The 10,533-nt window shown below is 38.2% G+C and overlaps 1 protein-coding gene across 3 annotated transcripts; it reads right to left on the reverse strand.

Moving 5' to 3' along the window:
- Positions 1 to 2,636: 2,636 nt before the first annotated feature.
- On the reverse strand, positions 2,637 to 5,993 carry LOC119081983 (zinc finger protein OZF-like). Of its 3 annotated transcripts, XM_037191304.1 has the most exons (10): positions 5,831 to 5,988; positions 5,627 to 5,711; positions 5,440 to 5,520; positions 5,369 to 5,383; positions 5,274 to 5,311; positions 4,967 to 5,033; positions 4,487 to 4,570; positions 4,228 to 4,428; positions 4,073 to 4,163; positions 2,638 to 2,816 (listed from the first exon to the last, which is right to left on the reverse strand). In XM_037191304.1, the coding sequence occupies exons 1-10, from the start codon at positions 5,852 to 5,854 to the stop codon at positions 2,813 to 2,815; spliced, it is 690 nt and encodes a 229-aa protein (XP_037047199.1). In that variant the 5' UTR covers positions 5,855 to 5,988; the 3' UTR covers positions 2,638 to 2,812. The 3 variants fall into 3 exon arrangements, with proteins under 3 accessions (XP_037047196.1, XP_037047198.1, XP_037047199.1); XM_037191301.1 differs by having other exon boundaries at positions 2,637 to 2,816; positions 5,274 to 5,395; positions 5,831 to 5,993; XM_037191303.1 differs by having other exon boundaries at positions 2,637 to 2,816; positions 5,274 to 5,383; positions 5,831 to 5,990.
- Positions 5,994 to 10,533: the final 4,540 nt, after the last annotated feature.

Raw genomic sequence — 10,533 nt, forward strand, 5'->3', positions numbered from 1 at the left:
GAAAATGTTTTCGTGAAAATCTTTTAGCAACTGGAAAATCAGTCAGGTTTGTTTACATCATAAATTCTTTATGTGATCGGATACACTTTCCATCCGATCGCAATGAAATCTTTGAGAATTTAACACTGAGACTTTCAGTGCTCGAAAGTGTTGGTCTTTGAATAGTCAACGTAATCTCTCGATATTTGTAACGACTCAACACAGATAACAAACGTGATCGATAAACTGGCTGGGAGCTGGGGGAATGTACGAAGAGAACCACCTTTTCGACGATTACATTAATATTAGAAGTGAGCGGGCCGAGGTTTTTTCGAAGCCCGACCCGACCCGAATCGATTTTTAAAACCCGAGAACCCTAGACCCGACGGATACTGAAACCCGAGAACCCTAGACCCGACGGATACTGAAACCCGAGCCCGACCCGAATTCAATTTTTGAAACCCGATAACCCGAAGCCCGAAAGATACTGAGACCCGATAATCCGAAACCCGGAAGATACTAAGACCCGATAAAATCCAAAATATTTATGAGACATAAAAAAAAATATTTTTTATCCATATAGTGAGCAGAGTTCCTTCCGAGAAAAACCAGATTGGATAAGTTTGCTCCACTTAAGACCGTGCGACGCTGTGACTTGATGTAATTTGCGTCGGAAATAAGTTCAAAGATATATTTGGAAGTACGCTCAAGGTATAGAGATTACAAAACTATGAAATTTGTTCTTATTTCAACTGTACACACCCCCCCTGAACAAAAATAAAGTTTAACGGACCATCGTTTTGAACTCCTATAGGGTCCCTCTATTTAGAACAGCAATCAATTTTTGGGTGCATTTTCGGTAAAACTTTATTTTTGTTCAGGGCGGGTGTGTGTAGCTCAGGTTTAGGTTTTATGAATTTAACAAAAAATTAATTCGGGTCTGGTTTGAGAGTTTTTAATTCAAAAACCGAACCCGACCCGAATCAAATTTTCGAAACCCGGCAGCCCGACAGCCCGGTAAAAGTCAATCGGGTACGGGTTCGGGCCGGGTCGGGTTCGGGTCGGGCTGGGTTTTTGGCCACTTTCGGGCAGCCCGCTCACCTCTACATTAATATTTTCGTAATTTATTATAATTTCTTTCAATTAGAAGAGTGTACTGGTGAATCTCCCGTGGACGAGCTATATTTGAATGAAGGTCTTTGGTTGATTGTCACTTACTTAATCAAAACAAGTTAAGCACGCCTATGCACTAAGTCTGAATTTGGGTTAGGCACGCGCAACAAAGCTAAACAATCTAGATCTTCATTTGTTAAACAAATTTTGTGTGCAAACCATACAACAACTCCCAAAACAGAAAACAAATTTTCTCTCTGTATTAAGATAATGGTCGAAAAAGTAGTGTTGTTGGTGCATTCCCGCAGCTCAGATATATCAGCTGGGAATATCGCTTGCAGTTACGAAATTCGAGAAATAAATATTGCTCTAAATTGATAATTGGTAAAAATAGGCTGTTGAGGACCATCTTCCCATTTAATTAGCCGCTAAAAGCAAAGTCCCAAATAAAAAAAAAGTTCATATTGATGGGTAAAGTATCCAGATAAGCACGTAGAATTTCGAATTATATTTTTTACTTTGGCTGATTTTGAAAATGGAAGCTTACAGGAGTAGTTGCTGCATAAAAACAATTTTTTGATCAAATCTTTCCGTTGCACGGAATTATTCGAGTAGTGAAACTGAGCCTCAAATTTACACTTCATAGTAGGGAAAGCAGCTTGATGTTTTCGTTGTGTATCGGATTCAGATAAACTGTTAGAACTAGTCAAATTCTTACCCCTTTTTTCAACAGTTTATATCTCAGTGTGGATGGATTTTAAAGCCAATAAGACCCTACTTGCCCCGAAAGTACATGCTATTAGCATAGTATTCGAATCTTCAAATTGACGCAAAATAATAAGCATACAACTCTTTCTGAAACGAGCTGAACGCGGAGATCGACCGTCAAATTCAAACTATCGATGATTTGATGAATTGTCAACCAATGTCCATCTTCAGCCGACCCATCGAAACCAGAGATGTAGACACGTCATACTGCCCTCAAAACGGCGGTGTGGAGTCCGTTAATACAGTGTTCGAAGAGATGGAATCGTAAAACTTGGCTTGTTCTTTAAACGACGGTAAATAAATCGTGCTGTTGACTTGTTTCTGACATCAATCTCTTAATAGATAATAGGAAAAAAGACTAAAAGCTCAGCCAGTAAAATGATGATCTTTTCAAACTTCAAAGGCAGCAGCATGCTTCCTTAACTAAGTCCTAACAAAATGAATTCCGTCCAGAACAATGCCCTTCTATAAAATCTGCATAAAGTAAACGTTTCACACAGCGACAATGCGACATGAACAACATTTCGTGCAGAGCTCTTCGGTCAGCCAATATCCCATCGAGACTCGAACCGCCAATTTTCAGATACATAGGAAAAAGAGCAGACACGGTACAATGTAAAATGCCCATTTACTTACATAATTTATGTATGTGCCACATCTGTGCACTTGCGTCGGTTGTTTTGTCAAAACCAGAATTGCGAAACTTCAAAAATTTATTTTTAAGAGATAATTGAATGCACTTCGTACTGTTAACAGAGAGGCTGTTGAAACATTAAATATATAGAAACTTCATTACAGTAGCCGGCTTCTTTCCAGAGAAGTTCTGCATTCGAATCTTGTTAGATAGTAGAATGGTCGAACGAGTAATGCAGCGAGGTAATTTGCGAAATTCGTCTAGACTTTTCGGCTAACTTCCTCAGCCGTCATCGGATCAGACACCTTGCACAGTCCTTTATCTAAAACATAGCTAACGCCGACCCGTACGAAACACCTATTCGTGTCAAAAGCCTTTAAAATCACTTACATTATCCACTCTTTGCCTTGTTATCATATACAAATAAATTGTCGGAGGCAATATAGACAGCCCCGTACGAAGACAAATTTCATAAATTCCTATTTAAACAGCTATATACCGCTATATTTACCTATAAATAAACATTTCACAGATGAATATGCTATTATATAGCTCTATATGCCTGTATATAGCTCAATATAGCTGTATATAGGTATATATAGATGTCCATATATGGAATGCCTGAAACACCCCACACACATAACAAATTATTTCTATGTTAACAGAAACTCTCTAAGTACCATTTTTCCCAAGATATATCACTTTTAATAAAATCCAATATGGCCGCCGGCAGCCATTTTGTTAGGAGACCGGAAATAGTACCGATGCTTTACATTCGTTAATACCTTTCAAACAAAAAAAAAATTCATGAAATTCGGTCAAAATTTACTCGAGATATTGTCAAAATACACCACGTTCACTGTACTTCCGAGTAGCCAGATAAGAGCTCACTTCAAGAGACCTAGCTCACGCTCCGGAGAACATAATTTCATGAACTTTTTTTCCCTGATTGGTTCGGTCAATACCTATCTAATAAAGCTAAAACAGACGAAATATGTTGAAATGTGGCCGACCTACAAGCAAAAACTGCTTGCCGCCCTGTGCCTGTTTCACACCAAGGGTCGGTCATCCGATTTCCATAAACTTTTTTTTTGTCGATCGGTATTGTAAGTACCTTTTATTTGACGTATCACTGACAAGTGTAGTGCTTAAATGTCTGGAGATATCGTCGAAAAACACTTAGGCACTTATTGGGCCCCAGCTCCGGAGAGGTCGATCCGAAATCACCCATCTTCGAACTTAGCCTGTCTTTTGACATTACCAAACGAGGAAAAAAAGAATTTTTAAAATCGGATGCGTTTTACTCAAGTTAGAGAACCCACGGACAGACGGACGGACATTTTTTTTTCGCGGATTTGGCATCTCTATACAACCACAATAGGTTTCCCCTTACTCAGGGAGTCCAATTCGACGTGTTACAAACGTATGCGTAAACCTATAAGATCCCAGTACTTCGTACTGGTCTAAAAAAAAACAAAACAAATTGATCATTGGAAACTTGAAAACAATTTAGTCACTCCCATACTTGGAGTGGACGTCTCATTCAACTAACTGATGTGAATTCGTCGTAGGTACTACTTAACTTTGTGTTTTGACATATGGCGGTTCAAAGAGGACTTGTGAACGAAGACCGAATCGCAGCTTCCACATTTGAATGGCTTTGAATAAACTGAAAATATTTCGAGATTTCAAATTTTTAGCGGAATTTTCCTTAAATTTAAATGACAACTTACAGATATGAAGATTCACAGAGTGTTGCCGTAGAGACACCTTCCGCTGAAAGGTTTTCGAACAAATGTCGCATGCGAAGCGTTTTTCATCTGAAGCTGAAATTTTCTTGGTAACGCTTCGACTGTGAATTAACATATGTTTGGATAAGTCGGACTTTCGTGCGAAAGATGAATGACATATCCCACATTTGAACGCCTGTTCATCTGAAAATGTTTCAAAATGTCAAAATTTTTGCAGGATTTCGTTCAAACTAAAACCAACTGATGTGAATGTTCATGTGCCTGAATAAGTTGTGCTTCCAGCGAAATGATTTCTTACAAATGTCGCATGTGAACGGGGTTTCACCTGAAGCAGAAATAGAAATTCTGTTTCAGCATCTTTAACGATTGTAAAACTTCAAATTGAATCTGCGGCTGTAATCGCTTCTGTAAGCTCAACCAAAGCTCAAGTTTTTACGTTCTGCAGTTTTATTGGTTCCAGATCGTTTTTTAAGCTTTAATTAAAAGATGCGTATAGAGAGAGTAGTTACACTCACTCGTATGTATGTACGTATGTAGAATGGAAGAAATGAAAAGAGACATGCTATTGTTATGTGATGGAATGTGGAACGAATAAAGAGATGGAAGCAAACAAAACCCACGAAATGCAAAGACCTATTTTGAGATGATTTTACAGCAGTGAGGTTTGAATTTTTTTTTAAGTAAAAGTGCGATATCGAAATTGCTTGGAATAAAGGCTTACCCATTGAGTTTTCCAACGTGTCCATATTGGATACATCTTCTTCCTTGTTTCGGTTGGATGAGATAATCTAAATTAAGTAACAAAAATGAGAAGATGCATTTAAGAGAAGCACTACCATCGTCATTTTACTAGTAAAGATCAGAGGTAAATGTTTGATCAATTCAATGAATCTTTACAGAGAAAACAGTCTTTCACGCAAGCTTTCTGACTCGCCACTGACATGAACACAGTAAATATTGTAGCAGTGCTGTGGTCTCGCTCAAAGCAACCAAGTCAATTATGACGAAACCTTGACCATTTTTCATACCTGTTTCTCGTCTGTTGGACTTCCTGCTTCTGGTTGTTGACGATTCGGTTCACAATTTGTGGCACCATTTGATGAAATTATGGCATTGTCGTGTTGCACCTTTGTAGCACCTGAAAGCAAGTCTGTCATTCACAATTTGTGAACGTTCTTCAAAATGTACGGTTACCGATGTGAATTTCCACATGAGTCCAAATGTCTTTATCTGAGAATATTTGCTTGCAAACGTCACATCTAATTTGCTTTTGAGCTGCAAAATTAGAAATTCTCTTAGATTGTGGCTGACCGGAAAATTATTACGAAGCCAGTCCGTTGTCATCGTCATGGGGATAAAGTTGTTTGGGGTAAAAGTCTACCTTGTCGAGCCTTCAGCCAATCGGCATAGCTATTTTCCACAGGATGTATGTAATTCGTTCTGGCAGCTTCCTTCTTTGAACGCGCCTGCATTGAGATACAACAATGAGAAAAGTTGCATGCACACAGAGCATCGCGATCTTTTTCATGATACAAATCTGTTTTTCAAAAAACTCCAGGAAACAGGAACTCTACTCAAGTCTTACCGTTTTCCTTGTATTTGCAACCATTTTCAGCAAAACCAGTCACCAAAAATAATAGAACGACACGATCGAGCTCTTTGTGCTTTGTGATTACTGCGTCAAGTCGTCAAGAGATAGCTTGTGTAGAAAAGTGTACAAGATTTATGAGCAGTTTCAACAACTGTCGTTAAACGTACCGCTTTGTATTTTTAAATTTGAACTTTCTAACGATATTTACCCTATCATTGCAAATAATTTCTTAGTAAAATGAAATGTCTCTGTCGAGTGGAGCAAACGATGGATGATTTCTATGTTTTTTAGATGTTGAGACAAAGACAAGATCAATGACTCAAGTATTAGGGGTACTCTAAATCAAGGGCCCTCTCAATAGAACAAATTGACAAATTAAAATGAAAAATCATATATTTGAATGTGTGTGTGACAGCTCCGTGTACATACAGTACACGGGACTCTTAATGTCAAAAGTAAAGGGACACTCATAATGTCAAAAGCAAAGCAAAGTTGACGTTTTCGTGGGTAGTCTACCTCTATGCTCTAAATAGGGTAGTGACACTGGACAACTATAACATTTTCGTACAATACTCCAGTCGACAGGTGTCGTATGATCACTTCAGCTAGATGTTCATTGTTCCAAGGTTCTGAAGGAACAGATTAAGACAACTCTGGGTTGATGACGAAGGCGATGACACATAAATTGGGTCAGCGGCTGCGAAGTTTATATGAAAAAGGCAACTTAACAAAAACAAAATTACGAATTTTCCTAAAAGACATTTTCTTCAAGTTTACTTTACATACAATATGTACTGAGTGCGTTTATCAATTTCGGTGTTACCCGCTTTTGGTGGCTGTCTTGACCTGTTCTTTCAGAACCTTGCATTGTTCAATGTCTAACATTATTGTATATTGGTAATTCACGCCGTGAGTGCGGTCGAAATTCAAAATGCAAAGTTCGGAGGTCTTTCTAACGTAGCGTCATTTTCATACAATGAAGCGTTGAAATGTACTTTTCGGTTCACTTTTTCATCGAATCGTTCACTTAAAATTCAAATTTTAGGCACACTTACGGCGTGAATTGCAATAATTTTACAGTTTTAACTGATCGCAAATGAGTTCTTGGGTTTTGAATATCCTAATTAATTTCTTCACTCGCGGAATTTTGAAAACCGACAAATTTTCTGTTTCGTGGTTTACTGGATTTTTGTGAATTTCGCATGTGTTTCTAAATGGAGAAATCAGAAACTCAAATAAAACTAAGAAACTGAAACTGTGTCGGTTTTCAAAATTCCGTGTAACTAAATCATATACATAGCAAAACACCCATAAAGGGTGGCATGAAATTTGTTAAACGCACTTATTTATCATTCATATATAGATTAGGATTGGCTCCTTCGATATGTTTTTTTTATGTGAAATGTCAATTTGCGGATTTTCTTGTTAAGTTTGTTAAGACAACGCACAGTCAGCTGACTTTGACATCACTCAATTAGAAGGCAAAACACACACCTTCTTCTTCTTCTTCTTTTTCAGCCTGTTTCTATCCACTGCTGGATGTAGGCCTCTCCAACTTCTTTCCATTTCGTACGATCCATTGCCATTTGCTGCCAGTTTGTACCTGCAATATTCTTAATTCCGTTTGTCCATCTCTCTGGTGGTCTACCTATAGCTCGTCTTTTATATGGTCGCCAGTTCATGATCTTTTTGGTCCAACGTTCGTCTGTCCTTCTTGCAATATGTCCCGCCCAGCTCCATTTCAGAGATGCTATTCTTTCCATGACATCAACGACCCTGGTTTGTTGTCGAATCCATTTATTCGTCATTCTGTCTCTGAGTGTTATTCCAAGCATACTCCGTTCCATGGCTCTTTGTGTCACTTTCAATTTATCTTCGGATGCTTTCGTTAAAGTTAACGTTTCCGCTCCATAAGTGAGCACTGGAAGGACACAAGTGTCGAAAACTTTGCGTTTCAGACTATTATTCATTTTGCTTTTGAAAATTAGTCTGAGTTTTCCGAACGCTGCCCATGCAAGACCAATCCTACGTCTTATTTCTGCAGTTTGGTTGTCCAGACCTAACTTCAGTTTATGTCCTAGATATACATAGCTGTCGACTCGTTCAATGACAGTGTCACCAATTTTGATTTCTCTATCGTCCCCGATGTTGGTCATGACTTTTGTTTTCGATAAGTTCATCTTGAGGCCAACTTTGCTCGCCTCTTCACTTAACTGTTGTAGCATAAGCTGAGCCTGACCTAGATTCGCTGCTATCGGTACAATGTCATCAGCGAAGCGGACTGTTGACTACTTTTTAAAATTTTTTAATAGCCATTGTATGAAAAAGAATAGTCAACTTTGATCGGTTCAGTCCTCTATTTGAGTGAAGTCAAAGTCAGCTTCGGTGCTAGACAGTGCGTTGGTTAAGACCTTGATATCGCATCGTAGCACTGAGCCAATCACTCGAACAAATTTTTACGGAAAATCGGAGCCTCTTCTGATACATAACATTGCGACGCAGTTGCAAAATACCAACCTTACAGACCTAATTTATATCAGAAATTATTGAAGAAGGCCTCTCTTGAAAATTATGTTCTCGTGCTTGGTTCAGTGCTATGTTGATATGCGTGTACACTTAAGTGTAAACTTATGTATATTTCCTGATCCTGATCTATCCGCAATATCTTTCACAGACAAATTGCACTATTGTATTTTTAGTTCTCTCTACATACTAAATATGCGGAAACCGACCTTAGGCAGCATGTCACTTATTATGCAGAGGAATTCTTATAAGTTTACGTTTACATGTCAATGCGACAAATGTGGTTATGTTGATCCTTGTATGAAGTTCGCGAAACCGAGCAAGAATTCAAAAATTTCATCATTTAACACATTGATATGAGCAAGGTTCTGCAAGAACAGGTTGAGACACTTACGAAGGCGGGTGAAACACAAATCTTGACAATTCAGACATGTATATTGTTTGAAAAGTCAACTTGAAAACAATTTTTTTTTTGTTAAGTTGAAATCGTCTTATAAAATTTTCCAAACCTAGTTGGCACTACAGGAAAATTTTGATCACACCGCCTTCGTGATCAACTCGAAAGTGTCTTAACCTGTTCTTTCAGAACCTTGGATGTGAGAGACAATTTATACAAACAAGAAACAACGCACTGTAATAGTCATTTTCATGCTTCGGGCCCGAAAATGAGGGCAATTTTTCGAATTTTCTCGGGTTTCCGGCCCTCTGCATGAAAACTCACATGTGCACCTGTTTGGAACGGTTGATTTAAGGCCAGGGGTCGTACTACTCCTTATTTTCCTGATTTTCCTTATTTTTGAAAAAACCACCTTATTCCTCCTTATTTTTGAAAAAGTTCCTTTTTTTTCCTTATTTTTCAATAATTTTGACGAGAAAACTACATTTTTGGATAACAGATAATAAAAAAAAATCGCTGCGCGGCAGAATACTGAGCAATAGGGTCATCGTAAATCTTCACCCGATCTCCTACTGCTAGTAAACAAACCATAGAAATGTAGTTCCTTGTTGTCGATTTTACTGAAGAAAAATATCCACGTGGATTACAGTAATTTTGCTACCTTCCCACTCAATGGGAAGAGCGGTGTTGAAGAAGGGGAGGGAGGGTAGAATTGAAGGTAACGGACGAATGTTTGGAATGAATTGCATCTGTCTCACGCTAAAAAGCGCGGTCATACTAAGTCAGTTAAAGCATCGACTTTACAAAAAGTCAGTCTAAGAAACAATCTAACGACAATAGAGCACAGTGGGGGAGGGGGTCCCAAAGTTTCAACATTTTGGTGGACGCCACTTGTGTGCGACCTGTTGGAGGCTTGAAAAGGTCAATGGAATCTACCTGTTCCAAGTCATCTATGGATCTATCATTATTTTATTATTTCACTGATGTACTAAGAGGGAAACTTTCCCAACAAACTATTTGGTGGTAGATCACACAAAAAAACAAGACCTACATAAACTTAAATTCATTTGATCAAATTATTGTGTTGTTTACAAATTTGATATAATTCTGACCTCAAATCTCTACTTCACCTAAAAGAAAATTAAGGAATGTAGCATATTGAGAAATGTACAGTTTTATCCTGAGGTTCAAAACACGACCTACAACCAATGGAATGTTGTAAAGAGCCATAGTCTTATTTTGTGGGTTGTGTGGATTATTTGTATTAATATTTACACGTAAATATTCACAGTCCACAAAATAAACAATTGACATGGTATAAGAAAGTAGCGGTAAGCTAAGGTTAATAATTTCAATAGTTATTTGGATCACAAGGGACGAAAGTAAAGAAATTCAACCGTGTGCGAGAGTTGCTGCCCGCGCCGAAGGCAAGGGCCGCAATCGCACAGGTTGAATTTCTTTATGTCGTCCTTTGTGATCCAATAGTCATTTGTGTATCTGTTTTGGACGATTGATTTAAGGCAATTTCGCGGATTGTAGGCCGAACGAAGTGAGGTCTACAAGCGAAAGTGCCTTAAATCAACCGTCCCAAACAGGTGCACATGTGAGTTTTCATGCAGAGGGCCGGAAACCCGAGAAAATTCGAAAAATTGCCCTCATTTTCGGCCCCGAAGCATGAAAATAACTATTGAAATTATTAACCTTAGCTTACCGCTACTTTCTTATACCATGTCAATTGTTTATTTTGTGGACTGTGATTATCTAATGATGAATTAAA

The sequence above is a fragment of the Bradysia coprophila genome, unplaced genomic scaffold, assembly GCF_014529535.1.
Source record: "Bradysia coprophila strain Holo2 unplaced genomic scaffold, BU_Bcop_v1 contig_373, whole genome shotgun sequence".
NCBI classification, from domain to species: domain Eukaryota; kingdom Metazoa; phylum Arthropoda; class Insecta; order Diptera; family Sciaridae; genus Bradysia; species Bradysia coprophila.